This window comes from Mustela lutreola, chromosome 17, assembly GCF_030435805.1.
Source record: "Mustela lutreola isolate mMusLut2 chromosome 17, mMusLut2.pri, whole genome shotgun sequence".
Taxonomy (NCBI): domain Eukaryota; kingdom Metazoa; phylum Chordata; class Mammalia; order Carnivora; family Mustelidae; genus Mustela; species Mustela lutreola.
In genome coordinates this window covers 14,639,008-14,654,479 of record NC_081306.1, presented here as the reverse complement: position 1 = coordinate 14,654,479, position 15,472 = coordinate 14,639,008, and the positions used below count along the sequence as shown (strand labels likewise).

General features: G+C 47.5%; 1 protein-coding gene across 1 annotated transcript in view; it reads right to left on the bottom strand.

The window, feature by feature from the left end:
- Positions 1–7,814: 7,814 nt before the first annotated feature.
- LOC131820035 (uncharacterized) overlaps positions 7,815–15,472 on the bottom strand; it is a 121,536-nt gene continuing 113,878 nt past the window's right edge. Inside the window, exon 68 of the mRNA XM_059155518.1 lies at positions 7,815–15,086. Coding sequence (XP_059011501.1) covers positions 15,061–15,086 — 26 coding nt within the window. The 3' untranslated portion in view covers positions 7,815–15,060. The remainder of the gene's footprint in view (positions 15,087–15,472) is intronic.

The window sequence follows — 15,472 nt, the reverse complement described above, 5'->3', positions numbered from 1 at the left end:
TTTTTCTCTTAATTAATTTTTTGAAAAGTTTTACATTCAGGAAATGCTACATTCTTCCAAGTTGTTCTTGGAGGAGTAGGCTAAGATACACATCATCTCCTAGAGCACCCCACCCCCATCCCAGGCAGTAGGAAGTCCCTGGAATTCGTCCTCTGCATTCAGCAGCCAAGGATTGGCTCTGCTCCTCTCCTGAGGGAGGAAGTCCTGGCCAGAGAGCTTCTACCCCTTCCCTGTCTTTAAAGAATCGTTGAGAACTGAGGTGTAGGTAATGAAAGCTCCCATGGTTTTTCCCAAGCTGTTGTGTAGACTGGGTCAGTTTCCTGCTTACTCAGACAATAGTCAAACATAAGCTGTTTTTCCCTTGGCCCCATTCTGTTGTAAAACTCAAGTTTCACTCACACCATCTCATGGAGAGTAATTTGTTAAAAAAATATAATTACATACACACATGTATATGTGTGTGTGTGTGTGTATGTACGGGGACACACACACACACACACACACAGACTTTATATGCTTTTAATTTGGTCAAAAGCCCAGCAGGTGGCAAGAACAGGACTGACAGAGGCAAAGGGCAGCGGAACGTGCTACCTGAAATTATGCCCCAAAGAGTTTGATGCTGAAGGCAGCTGGGGAAAAGCAGACACAGGAAAAGCTTGTTGCTCTTCCGCTATTGGCCTAGAGCAGGACTAAAAAAAATTTTTTTTTGAAGATTTTATTTATATATTTGACAGAGAGCAAAGAGAGGGAACACAGCAGGGGGAGTGGGAGAGGGAGAAGCAGGCTTCCCGCCGAGCAGGGAGCCCGATTCGGGGCTTGATCCTAGGACTCTGGGATCGTGACCAGAGTCGAAGGCAGGCACTTAACTGAGCCAACCAGGTGCCCTTCGCAGGACTAAATTTATAAACCTGACTCCCTCTCTCCCTTCCCAGAAGGGTACAGGTTATTCCTGGCAGAGAACTCCAGTCCCTTAGGATCACCAAAGGCATCCACATAACAAACCCTGTTAGTTAGTTCCCCTGTGTATTTAACCACTTCCCTCCATGTTCTGCCTCTAGAAGCTCAACCTTCTCCTTCTCGAAAACCGTGTTGTTCTCTTGTGAACGCTCACTCTCTCTCTCTCCCCGTTCCTCATGCAGGTTCTCCCACGTACATGCTTGAAACACACGCTAAGACACTTCTCCCTTCCTCTTGCCAGTCTCTCGTCAGCATAATTGACAGGACCCCAGCCACAGAACCCAGGATTGGTAGCATAAACATTTTTTTTCCCCTTCCCTCCAGGAGCTTCCTCCGAGAAATGACCTGCCTGTTACCCTCCCTGACCACAGAAAGCAGCTTCGAGGAGGATGGGGTCCCCTGCCGCCTCCTCCCTCATCCTCCCCCTCCTCTGTCTCCACCTTCCCGCGCTCCCTCTGCGCTTCTGTTCCTATAAACGCGTGCCACTCTTGGCTACCCCCAACCTGTCTGATTTCAGAAACAAAAAAAGCCCTCCGAGCCTGTGTTTTCCTTCCTGTTTTTTCTTTTTCTACTACAGTAAAATGCACATAACCTAAAATTTACCATTTTTAAATGTCTCATTCAGTGGTATCAGACACGGTCACGGTGTTGGACAACTATAATCCCTATCCATTTCCAGAATGTTCTCATCTTCCCTGGGGCTCTGTACTCAGTAAACACTATCTTTCTGTTCTCCTCTCCCTTCTTTTCAGTTTCTAAAATTTTCGGGGACAAACAGCATCATACCAGGGTATCTATTTTTTTTTTAAAGATTTTATTTATTTATTTGACAGAGAGAGATCACAAGTAGGCAGAGAGGCAGGCAGAGAGGGGGAAGCAGGCTCCCCGCGGAGCAGAGAGCCTGATGTGGGGCTCGATCCCAGGACCCTGAGATCATGACCTGAGCCAAAGGCAGAGGCTTAACCCACTGAGCCACCCAGGTGCCCCTCTTTATTTATTTTTTTAAGTTTATTTTTCTTTGTTAATAAAAATTTTTTAAAGATTTTATTTATTCGACAGACAAAGATCACAAGTAGGCAGAGAGGCAGGCAGAGAGAGGAGGAAGCAGGCTCCCCGCTGAGCAGAGAGCCCAATGTGGGGCTCGATCCCAGGGTCCTGGGATCATGACCTGAGCCGAAAGCAGAGGCTTAACCCACTGAGCCACCGAGGCGCCCCTGTAAATAAAAAATTTTTAATAGGTCCATGCTGGGCGTGGAGACCAACACAGGGCTTGAACCCATGGCCCTGAGATCAAGACCTGAGCTGAGGTCAAGAGACATGGGTGGGGCACCTGGGTGGCTCAGTGGGTTAAAGCCTCTGCCTTTGGCCCAGGTCATGATCCCAGGGTCCTGGGATTGAGCCCTGCATCTGGCTCTCTGCTCCGCAGGGAGCCTGCTTCCTCCTCTCTCTCTGTGCCTACCTGCAATCTCTGTCAAATAAATAAATCTTTGAAAAAAAAAAAAAAAGAGGGAGAGAGAGACATGGGCTTAACTGACTGAGCCACCCAGGTGCCACTGATGTTTATTTTTCCTTTTGGTGATCTCTACACCCAGTGTGGGACTCAAACTCACGACCCGGGGATCAAGAGTCACATTTAGAGAGAGGAAGAAAGGAAGCATGTGGGGTCGAGGGAGAGGCTGAGGGAAAGAGAGAGTTTCCAGTGGCCTCCATGTCCCACTCAGTCCGGACCCTGAGATCATGACCTGAGCCAAAACCCAGAGTCTGATGCTTAACCAACTGAACCACCCAGGCGCCCCCAAAAGGAATTTTTAAAAGAAAAATGATCACCTACAATGTGATCCCTCTTCCTATATGAGCTGTTTCCATTTCAGGGATACTTGAAGTATCCCTACCAGTCCTTGCCCCCATGCGGTCATTCTTAGTGCAAATATTTGTGCAGTCCTGCCTTCTGCTTGACTTGGAAGCTAATCTTTTTCTTCATGTTAATATATTGCCCTATGCTGGACTTCTTGACAAATGAGTCCGAGATAGTGTATCAGATTAATAGACCACAGCTTTAAAAAATCATTTTCCTGTTAGCTGTCTCTGATTTTTCATCATCTTGAATAATGAAGTTATTTGGAAATTCTTGGGAATCATGCCTGTTTCCCGTCCTCCCTGGTTTTGGGTAAAGTCCCAGAGGCGGGGCTAATTAGGTCAAAGGAATGAATGGTTTTAAAAAGACGTTAGGAACCCACTACTAGGAGGGGCACCTGGGTGGCTCAGTGGGTTAAAGCATCTGCTTTTGGCTCAGGTCATGATCCCAGGGTCCTGGGATCGAGCCCCGAATCGGGCTCTCTGCTCAGCGAGAAGCCTGCTCCACACCCCCCCACCTGCCTCTCTGCCTACTTGCGATCTCTGTCAAATTAGAAAAAAGAAAGGAAGGAAGGAAGGAAGAAAGAAACCCACTACAGAGGTGCAAATTAAAACTACCAGTTACAGAATCAGAGGGCTTTGGCTTTGCCCACAGCCTCACAGGTTCTGGGTATTGTTACTTCAGTACCTCCTCTGCGGCAGAACAAAATGACCATTGTTATTTTCATTTGCATTTGGTCCCCAGTAAAATCAAATTTTCTGCCTAATGTTTACCCCTTAGCTGCATTTCTCTTCGGATGTCACCTTTCTCCTTTACCAAATCACTCCATGGAGACTAGATTTTTAAAAAAAAAACTTTCTGTGGACCTGCTCTTTATATGCTGTAGCCCAGTTTCTAGGTATTTCTAATGGAATCATCCCCTGTCCCATCCATCCTTCTCTGAATCCTGCACGTGTGCGTGCACACCCAGCCACACGCCCCAGATTGCAAAGCGTGGGTATTGTCACATCTGCCTTGAGAAAGGAGAACCACGCTTACCCTTTGGGGTCCGGGCCCATGCCCAGCCTACTGCCCTTTTCCTGCTAAGTGTCTGGATGGGGACAGAGTGTGGGATGCAGGTTGGGAACCTTCAGCAGTTTCCTGTCTGGACCAGAAATCACCGATCCTTTGAGCACATCTAGAAACTGAGGTCACGTGGGTATAAACCATGGGTGCGTCAAACCCTGAACTGCTCCGCCTCCCTCCCACCCCCCAGCCCCCGCCCCACACTCCAGTGATTTGCTTTCACTGTGAAGTCCGGTTCCTTCCTCCGCCTTCTGGGCCGAGTGCACCTCCGGGGTGCGTTTCTGATCACGTGTGACGTGGCCGATGGGGACATTTTAATGTGGACTCAGGAAAAATGAGTAAGCACTAGGGATGTGTCTTGGGACAGGGCGAAAGCGCGCTTGGCTCTCTTCATGTCTGTGGTAGACTATGAGCACAGCTCTTGGAACACAGGAGGTGGTGACTGATGCCGGCAGCCTTGCGGGTCCAGTGGGGCCCACATCAGCACCAGCCTGGCCGTCGGCTGGTTGGATGACCTTGTGTAAGTCCGCTGGGTTCTCCGAGCTTGATTCTCCCATTACATGAGGTCACGCAGGCCTCCCTGGGCGACTCTAAGGTCTAAGAAAAGGTCAGACATCAAAGAGTCGTGCCTGGACTCTGGGGTCTTTCCGTTGTAACCGTGACGGCATAGCCCACACTCAACAAATCAGAACACCGCCAGCACGTGGGAGTGTCCTGGGTTGGTCCCGTTCGCGCCATCTTCAAAAAACTCTCCGACTCTCTAGAGTTCCTTCTTCTAGACTTTATTGAGCACCTGCTGTGTGCTGAGTATTATTTATGTGTGGGGAGGCCAGGACAACTGTATCTGGCATCTGAGCTTCTGGTTGACCCGTTCCTAGTGTCTGATGCTTTGCCCTTTGTTCTGGAATCAGGATCTTAGGAATCTGTGTGCAGAGGGCCCGGGGGGTGGGGTGCGGCTTCTCTTGGAGGGCGGATCTCACAGACTCTGGAATCATTCCTGTGGACGGTTAGTCCCATCCATCCGGTGGATGTGTTAGGGATTCTGCCAGCTTTATTTTTCGGTCAAAAATTCAAGGGATAGTTTTGCCTTCCCAAAGGAAGTGAACAGCTTTGAAGGCTGTAACCTTGGGGCCTGAGTGCCCCCAGCAGGTGTCTCTGGGAACCAGCCCCTCAAAAAGGAGGCTTCAAGTGCCCCCTGAAACAATTCAGTTCCAGATGCAGTGTTTACCCCAAAGAGGGACTCTCTCCCACCAAGCTCATGCTGAAGGAATTGGGGACCATCAGTCCACCTCCAGGAGCCTCGGGTCTTAAGGGAGATGCTGCAGAGGGCAAGAGAAGCCAGTCCCAAGCTAGGAAGACCTCAGGGCAGGCCAGGCTCACACCGCGGAGGCCTCAGCCAGAGCAGCCAAGCACAAGGAAAAACGTTAGGGCAAGAACAGTTGCTGGAATGGAGGTCCCTTTGCAGAGGGGGAGCCCAGGGAGCCAGGCTGTGTTCTGGAGAGAGCGCAGGTATCGAGGAAGGCATAAAGAATCCTCCAGACCAGCTGGGAACTTCATGGTCCCCAGAAGTATTTTGAAATCTTCAACTCCGAGCCTCCCTTGCTGTATCTGGAGCAGGTGTGGTCGCCACCCGCTGCTGTTTGATGCTAATGGTTCTGGCGAAGGAGGCTGAAATCTTGGGCCGCTGGTGCTGCCTAGGCACAGTCTCAAACTGTAAAGAGAAGAGGAGGCCGTGCTGTGCTGGGTGCCCAGAGGATGAGGCGGGGGCACCTTTTGGCAGCCCCAGCATTGTCAGGCCCGGGGTGGGGGGGCCCTTTTTAAAAGGACCCCTCCCCCTTTGGAAAAGAGCAGGACTTAGCGGCCGGTCGTTCCCTACACCTGCCAGGCAGAGAACCAAGACCTGGTTTCCCCACCCACCCCGTCCCCACCCTGGAGTTCCCAGCCTGGCGAGGGGGTTGGACCCCAGTACCCAAGCTTTGGGAGCACAGGGGACGCCCCAAACCCAAATCGGAGTGAAGGGAAATTCGGGGGGGGGGGTCCATGCCCGAGCTGACTCCTGAAGGATAAGGAGAGGGGATCCAGGGCACCACGGCAGCAGGGACAGTCAGATGGATCTAGAGTATCTGGTGACCTCTTCGTGGTTTCCCTCTACTTTAGAGCAACCCAGGCTCACCCCGGGACCTCTGGCTCACATGGAAGCGTGGATCCCGTTAACTGAGAAGGGACGGCCCCTCTGCACCCTCCCTAGGCAAGTCGCCATTAGCAGGTGACTTTGAAACATTATTCTTGGAGATCGCTGGTCCTTGATTGATCTCCGGCCTGAGTGGGATGGGGTTGCCGACAGGGCGTGCAGGAGAAGCAGGGACAGTGTATCTTTTCTGGCTGCCAACCTCAGAGGGCTTCTGATGTGTCCCCACCCACCCTGGACGGTAAAGGCTTCAGGGAGGTCCTTGGGTTGAAATTCCTTAAAAATAGGAACACGAGAGAACTCCATTAAGTGCCTTTTCTGTCCTCTCCAGAGATTTTGGGTCCTTTTCCAGATAAGCAGCACTCTTAAACTACTTTCCAGCTTCCTGCCAAAACGTACTGTCTGTGTCCCATAAACCCAGTCGTGAATTCCCGCGTGTCTGGGTGTCTGTCGGTCTGAGCTCGTTCCTGTGCCTAGATTTCTGGCTCCTTAAGTGTGTTCGTCTCTTATCATCCCCTTGCTCCGGAGTACAGTGTTGACTGGCCTATCACCAGGCCGAGCGTGGAGCGGGGGCTCTGTAAATGTTCTTTCATGTAAAGAAATTTAATCACCGTGTCCAAGGGCACAGACAAGCGCTCTTGAGGACATCCCCAGTGCTGAACGGCCAACACCACCATTCCACCATTCAGCTCCAGAACTTTTTTTTTTTCTGTCCTGCAAAACTGAAACTCTGTCCCCATTAACTGACAACCCCTGAACCGCCACTTCTACCAGCAGCTGGAGTCCTGGGCTCCATGGTTGTGACTACTCGAGGTGCCTCCCCTAAGTGGACTCCGAGAACCTGGGTCTCCGTGACCAGCTTCCTTCATTGAGCATAATGTCCTCAGGGTTCGTCCATACGTAGCAAGTGTCAGAAGGTCTAGACTTTATCTATTGTATATATCACAGTATGGAGGTACAGATTCCTGCTGGAGTCCGGACTTTCCATTCCTTTCGGTATGTGCCCAGAAGTGGCAGTTGCTGGATCCTATGGTGATTCTGTGTTTAATTTTTTAAGGAACCATCATCATGTTTTCCAGAATGGCTGTGTCTTTATTTTTTATTTATTTTTTTTGCATTTCCATCCACAGTACACAAGAGTTCTAATTTTTTCCCTCATCGTTGCTAACACTTATTTCCTAATTTTTTCTTTCTTACAGAAGCTCTTCTGGTGGGTGGGAGGAGCTAGGTCGTTGTGGTTTTGACTCACATTCCCCTGACGATGGGCGATACTGAACATCTCACATGCCTGTCATCTTTGGAGAAATGTCATCTTTGGAGAAATGTCTATTTCGGTCCTTGGACCATTTTCTCTAACATTTGCAAATTTATTTTTAGTTAATCCCCCATGTGGGGCTCAAACTCATGACTCCAAGATCAAGGGTCACATGCCCCGCCTTCGACCATTTCTTAATCAGGTTGTTCTGTTGGTGGTGAGTTTGCAGGAGTTCGTTATATATTCAGAGTATTTACCCGTCATCAGATAAAATTTGCAAAGATTTTCTCCCATCCCATAGGCTGCTTTTATACTCTGTCGATTGTCCTTTTGTGCACATAAGTGTCTACACCTGATGAAGTGCAGTTTGTCTGTCTTCAGATGACTGGGCCCTTGGTGCCTCTCTAAGGACTCCATCAGAGCCAATGTCATGAAGCCTTTCCCCTATATTCTGAGGGCTTTAGCTTTCAGTTTTTATATTTAGACATCTGATCCATTTTTTAAAAGATTTTATTTATTTGACAGAGATCACAAGTAGGCAGAGAGGCAGGCAGAGAGAGAGGAAGGGAAGCAGTCTCCCTGCTGAGCAGAGAGCCCGATGCGGGGCTCGATCCCAGGACCCTGAGATCATGACCTGAGGTGAAGGAAGAGGCTTAACCCACTGAGCCACCCAGGCGCCCCGACATCTAATCCATTTTGAGCAAGTGTTCATATGTGGTATAAAGTAAGGGTCCAAGGTCATCCTTTGGGATGTAGACACCCATCCTCCCCGCCCTGCTTCCCCACTATTTGATGGAAATACTGTGCTTTGTCCATTGTATGGTCTTGCCAATCTTGTGAGAAGTCACAAGGGTTTACTTCACTTCTGGGCTCTCTATTCTGTCCCCCTGGTCTGTATATCTTGTGTTAGTACCATAGTGCTTTGATTGCTGCAGCTTTGTTAGGAGTTTGTTATAAGTTCGATACCAGGAAGTGTAAAACCTCTTTGCTCTTTTTTAAGATTGCTTTGGCTATTTGGGGGGCCTTGAGAATCCATATGATTTTTAGGTTGGATTTTTTTTAAAAAAGATTTTATTTATTTGACAGAGAGACAGCAAGAGAGGGAGCTCAAGCGGGGGGAGTGGGAGAGGGAGAAGCAGGCTTCCCGGCTGGACAGGGAGCCCGATGCGGGGCTCGATCCCAGGACCCTGGGATCATGACCTGAGCCGAAGGCAGATGCTTAACAACTGAGCCACCCAGGTGCCCCAATTTTTCTTTTTTCACTATCTGTAGGAAAGGGCTATTGGGATTTTGATGGGGTTTCCTTTAAGTCCATAGATCCCTGGGTAGTACTGACATCCTAATGATACTAAGTATTCCAATCTATCAATATGGGATATTTTCCCATTTCTTTGTATCTTCTTTCAGCAATGTTTCATAGTTGGTCGTATATGGGTCTTTCAGCTTCTTGGTTAAGTTTATTCCAAGTATTTTATCTCTTTGAATACTAACGTAAATGAAACTTACTCTCCTCACTTCCGTTAGGTTAGTGTATAGAAATGCAAGTTTTTGTATTGATGTTGCAGTTTTTGTGTTGATTTTATATTCTGCGACTTTGGCAAATTTATTCTAATGGAGGATGTATGTGTGTCATCTTTAGGGTTTTCTGCAGGGACATAGGTTTTGTGTCTATTTACATGTTCGTTTTGTCTGAGAAGAGACAGTAATTAACAGAATTTCTTATCAATTTGGATGCCTTAATTTTTTTTCCTGGACTAATCACTCTGGCTAGCACTCTTAATGCTGCACGTAATAGAAGACATAGCCGTCCCTGTCTTAGTTCTGATCTCAGAGTAAAAGCCTTCAGCTTCTTACCATCGGATATGTTATCTGTGGGCTTCTCGAGCGTGCCTTTTATTAGTTGGTTTCCTTCTAGTCTGTTTGCTGAGTGTTTTCATCATGAAAGGATACTGAATTTTTGTCCAGATGTTTTCTTTGCATCAACGGAGACAAGCATGTGGTTTTTGACCTTCATTCTGGGAATGGGTTATACACTATTAATTTTCCTATGTCTACCCACCCTTGCATTTCAGGAATAAATCGCACTTGGTTGTGGTGTATACCCACCCCCCCCCCCCGCCATGCTCTCTTGACTTCTGTTGGCTAGTACTCTTCTTTGTCTTTGTTCCTCTTTAGGATTTTGCATCTATATTATCATATTTATCAGAGATCTTGGTCTCTAGTTTGTTTTTTTTCTTCTCGAAGTATCTTTCTCTGGCTTTGGTATGGCGGGAATTCTGGCCTCATAGGGATCTGGACATGTTTCCTCTTTCATGTTTTGTAAGCGTTTGAGGAGGATTGCTTTTCATTCCTTAAATGCTTGGGAGACTTCACTAGTGAAGACTGGGATTTTTTTCTTTCTTTCTTTTTCCTCCTTTGTGAGGACGTTTTTAGTTACTGTTTGAATCCTCTCACTACTTACAGGGCTGTTTGGATTTCTACTCCTTCACGATTCAGTCCTGGCAAGTTACAGGTTTCTAGGAATTTAACCATTTCATTTAGGTTGTCCATTTGTCATACAGTTGTTCATAGTACTTCTAAAATCTTTTTTAAAGATTTTATTTAGTTATTTGAGACAGAGAAACAGCACGAGAGTGGGAAGGAAGAACGAGAAGCAGGCTCTGCACCAAGCCAGAGCCCAATGTGGGACTCAACCCCAGGACTCTGGGATCATGACCGGAGCCAAAGGCAGTCAATTAACAAACTGAACCCCCCAGGCACCTCTATTTTTAGTTTTTAAAAGATTTTATTTACTTAATAGAGGGAGAGAGCACAGCAGGGGGAGCAGTAGAGGGAGAGGGAAAAGCAGGCTCCCTGCTGGGAAGGGAGTCAGATATGGGGCTCGATCCCAGGACCCTGGGATCATGACCTGAGCCAAAAGCAGATGATGAACCATATGAACCACCCAGGCGCCCCAGTCCTTTTTATTTTTGTAAAAATTGGCTGCAATTTCTTCTATTTCATTTCTGATTTTAGGTGAATCCTTTTTTTTTTTTTTTTTAAATTCGCCAATCTAGCTAAGTTTTGCCAGTTTTATTTGTCTGAAAAAAGAAATTACTGATCGTCTCTGAATCTGTGTGATTTCCTCCTACTAGTTTTGGGTTCACTTTTTTTGTTTTAATTTGTTAAGGTGTTAAAGTTAGGTTGTTGATCTGAGATCTTTTCTCATGTAAGTATTTACAGGAAAAGAATATAAATTTCCTTCTTGGCATTGCTTTCTCTAAATATCTTGGTTTGGGCTTTTTTTTTTTTTTTTTCCATTTCATCATGCTTTCAAGATATTTGCTTATTTACCCTGTGATTTCTTTGACCCATTGGTCAAGAGTATGTTGTTTAATTTTGCACAATTTCTGATTTTTCCCATCTTCCACTTGCTACTGATTTCTAGTTGCAAGTTTCTAGGATCTCAGTTTTCAAAAATTTATTAAGGCTTATTTTGTGGGGGCATTGGTTGAGCATCTGCCTTCGGCTCAGGTCATGATCTCAGGGCTCTGGGGATCAAACCTCACGTCGGGCTCCCTGCTTTTCCCTCTCCCTCCGCTGCTCCCCCTGCTTGTGCTCTGTCAAATGAATACATAAACCTTAATAAAAAAAACTTATTTTGTGGTGTAACATATGGTCTGTTCAGGAGAATGTTCTATGTGTACTTGAGAAAACTACATATTCTGTGGCTGTTGGGTGGAGGCGGTGTGTGTTTTTAGGTCCCGTTGACCTGCCGTGCTGCTCAGGTTCTCCATTCATTTCGTGGTCATCTTTCTGGTTCCATCCATGGTTGAAAGTGGGTGGGGGGGTGGGGGGGTTGGATGGGCTGAAGGTCTCAATGTGGAACTATTTTTTTTTTTTAAGATTTGATTTATTTGAGAGAGAGAACATGACTGGGGGAGAGAGACAGGAGAAGCAGACTCCCCACCGAGAAGAGAGCCCGATGCGTGGCTCCATCCCAGGACCCTGAGATCGTGAACCAAAGGCAGATGCTTCACCAACTGCGCCCCCCAGGTGCCCTCAGTGGAGAACTCTTTTTCCCCCTTCGATTCTGTCCCTCTTTGCTTCTGATACTGAGAAGCTCGGATGCCTGATGCATTTAAATCTTTTTTTTTTTTTTTTTAATTTATTTGACAGACAGAGATCACAGGTAGACAGAGAGGCAGGCAGAGAGAGAGGAAGGAAAGCAGGCTCCTTGCTGAGCAGAGAGCCCAATGTGGGGCTCCATCCCAGAACCCTGGGATCATGACCCAAGCCGAAAGCAGAGGCCTTAACCCACTGAGCCACCCAGGCGCCCCGCCCCGCCTGATGCATTTATACTTAAAATTGTTGTTCTTGGAGAATTGACCCCTTTATTATCACATAATGTCCTTTCCTGTCCCTTTTAACAGTTTTGTTTTTTTTTTTTTTTATCTTAAATCTGGTGTTTCCGATATCGGCACAGCCCCCCGTGCTCTCTCCTGGTTACTCTTTGGAGAGAAGATCTCTTTCCATTCTTCGGCTTTCAACCTGTGTGTGTCCTCAGATCAAAAGCCAGTCGTCCGCAGTCGGCATGAAGTCCGTTCCTGGACTTTTCACCTCCAGAATTTGGTGATCACAGTTTCTCTTTGTTGAAAGTCTCCTGCTCGTACGTGGTTTTCTTCGCAGCGTTTAGCTGTCCGCCTGCCTTCTCCTTCAGGTGATGGAGGGTATTTCGGAGGGTGGTTTTAAAGTGTCTGTCATGAAAGTCCGAGAGGCCTCTGTACCCTGGATGTTGGTTTCTGGAGGTTTGCTGTACTCCTTTGAGTGGGCCCTCCTTCCGGGCTGCTTTGTATGTTTGATCATCTTTGGTTGAAAACTGGGCGTTTAAAAAGACCGCCACCTCTCCAAGTCTTCCCAGGGGAAGACTTTCATGGATCAGCCCAGGGGAAAGGCACAGGACTCTTGCAAGGGCTGTGTCTTCCCTGGGCCTGTGTGTGTGCTTTAATTCCACACCCCCAGAACACCCAGTTGCTTTTATATACCTTAATTTCCCTCGGAGCCTCACCCCTGCTTCTAATGGGTTTGGATACAGCATTGCATTCCTCTAGCCGTGATCTCGCCCCTAGCCCCCTGGGGTTCTGCAGACTCCTTGAAGCCCCCTCTGGCACGGACAGGTACCCGTAACTGCTTTTAGCAACTTCCATCCCGACATCCAGACTCTGCCACCATTCTCACCAGCACCCCAAGCCCTCTGGCAGCCCCCAGGTGCATCCAGACATCGAAAGCCAAGTTCCACATTTTTCCTTCCACCCTGAGGACGGAGTCAGGAATGGGCTTGAAACCATACTGGAACAGGCAAGCAGAAACCACCCCAGGGCTCCCTACCGTCTTGTGCTCAGCCTTCTGGTTGGGTACCCATTTGGAGGCTGCTGCTGCTCTTCGAGTTGTCACAGAGTACTGTGGTCCATTTTATTATACATTTGGTATTTCCAAGGAGCGAGGGTCTGGGCTTCTGGGCCTGCCATCTTGCCAATGTCACTTGCCCTTCTCTGGATTTTGATCAAGGTATTTCCAACGCATTATTAGCTAGCCCACCGGAAGCCTTCTGCCTGATCTCCCTTCGTCAGTATGTCCCTCGGATCCCACAGATTGTTGAATTTGGCTTATTGCTGTATAAGTGACCTCTGTACTCAAGGGCACCGTTGGGCTTCTTCCTATATTCTTCCTATATTCCTACTTCATCAAAATGTGAAGAGAAAGGTTTTCTTTTTCTCTTCTGGAACAGGGATGGTCAATGGTTACGACTTGCCTGTTGCAATCTGGTCCTGGTGTGTCACAGTTACAACTTCTTGTTTTGAAATAATGCTACATTTGCAGGAAGTTCAACGGTAGGAAGTACAGAGCCTGTGTATCTCCCAGTTCCTCCCCATGGTCACATCTTCTGTTATTATAGTACCACATCAAAACCCAGAAACGGACGTTGGTAGAAATGCATATATGTCGTTCTGACATCTCATCCCAGGCGCGGACTTGTGTTACGACTTCTAATCAGAAGCCGGAATTGTTTCTACCCACACACACATCTCCCTTGTGCCACCGCAGGGCAGTGGCCACGACCGCTCCTTCCCCCACCACCCCTGACCCCCCGCAGCCACTAACTTACTCTCCATCTTTATAACTGGTCATTTTCAGATTGTTATAAAAACAAAATCTGATAACATGTGACCTTCTGAGTCTGGCTTTCTATTGATTCAACGTAATGCTCTCAAGATTCATCTGAGTTGTTGCCTGTGTCAGGAGTGTGTTCCTTTCTGGGGCGCCTGGGTGGCTCAGTCGTTGGGCATCTGCCTTTGGCTCAGGTCACGATCTCCGGGTCCTGGGATCAAGCCCCGCATCGGGCTCCCTGCTCCACGAGGAGCCGCCTCCTCTCTCTCTCTCTCTCTCTCTCTCTCTGCCTGCTGTGCGTGCTCTCTGTCAAATTTTTTTTAAAATGGATGCGCCTTTTCATTGCTGAGTAGAATCCCAGGGAAGAGGGTCGTACCAAAAGTAGGCTCTTCTGGTTGTTTCAAGTTCTGGGCTATTAAAATACTGTGTTCGAATACTCACATACAGGCTTTTGCCCGAAGCACGTTTCTTAATTTCTCTGGGGCGAAGGTCTAGGAATGCACTTGCTGGAACAACCGGTCAGCGTGTGCTTAGCCTTTTTCCAGAGTGACTGTACCGTTTCCCATTCTCCCGCCAGCAGTACACACAAGAACCAGCTTCTCCACGTTTTTGCCAGTATTTGGTGTGTTTTTTTTTTTTTTTTTTTTTTTAACTGTCCTGGTCGGTATGTAGTGGTCTCATGTCCCTGAGGGTTGGAGCTGTTCCTCATTTTTTGTGTGTGCCACTCGTATGTCCTCTTAAGTGAAACGTCTCCAGGGGTTTTGCCCATTTTCCATTTTGTTTTTTGGTTTCTCAACTGTTACATTTGAGTTTACATAGAAGATAGGAGTCTTGTGTCAGATAGAAGCCTTGTATTTTTTTTTGTCTTTCCACAGTCTTAAAAGAAGATCTTTCACAGAATAATTTTAACCTTGATGAAATCTATTTTTTGGTGTCCTCTTCTCTCAGCTTTCCCTGATGGTTTTTAGAGGAACATTTAGCCTCTAGGCTCAGCTGACTGAAGGGCTAGGAGACTCTGGAGGTTAAACATTCTTTCTCCAATCACCGGATTTTAACCTGCGTCTGGAAATTGATCCGCGAAGGTGGCGAGTGGCTTTTCAAAATCGCCGCTGATCTGTAGTTTCGACTTCTTGTTCCTTCCATTAATTTCTCCCTCCTGCGTCCCCTGGTTCACACGGAGGACCAGCCGACACTTTCCCTAACGGACAGTAGACACTTCAGACTGGACAGTCGTTGCCAGCACTCTGCTGTTGCAACACAGAGGCAGCCACGGATGGTGAGGGGGAGTGTCCATCCGCGGGGAGGACATTTGCAGATAACTCGGGTCAGAGTTGAGCTGGGCTTCAAATCCAATGAGGCAGTTGTTCTTTTAGTCCTTTAAAGGTGTATATTCTACCACGTTTGGTCCTTGCTGGTGGGACACTGGTCGTCTACTTGTTCCTTCAAAGATCCACACTGATGTGCCTTAATAAGAGGGGGGGGGGGGATACCTTGTGCTTCTGGAATCCAGGGAATTCCAGCTCTCAAACCTCTTTACTTTCTGCGAGACTGTTTTATATTTTTTTGTTCATTGACTTTTTTTTCTTTAAGTATTTATTTTTTGAGAGAGGGCACGTGATCTGGCGGGAGGGAGAGAGAGAATGTTAAGCAGGCTCCACGCTTAGTGCAGAGCCAGACATGGGGCCTGACCCCACGACCCTGAGATCATGACCTGAGCTAAAATCAGGAGTCAGACACTTAACAGATTTGGGGTGCCTGGGTGGCTCAGAGAGTGTTAAGTTTTAAATTTCAGTTAATATATGTATTTAATAGTTTTAAATTCTAGCATCTGAAGGTCTTACGGCATGGGTAAGAGTCGTTGTCTGACCAGACTCTACTTGGGCTCTGTGGAAATCTCAGTGAGGTCTTCTTTAGGGGTTGCTAGACCCTGGGCCAGGTCTAGCAAGCATTCTGCTAGGTCAGTTAAGCCAGGATGACGGGTCCCCTCGCCATCTGACAGGGTTCC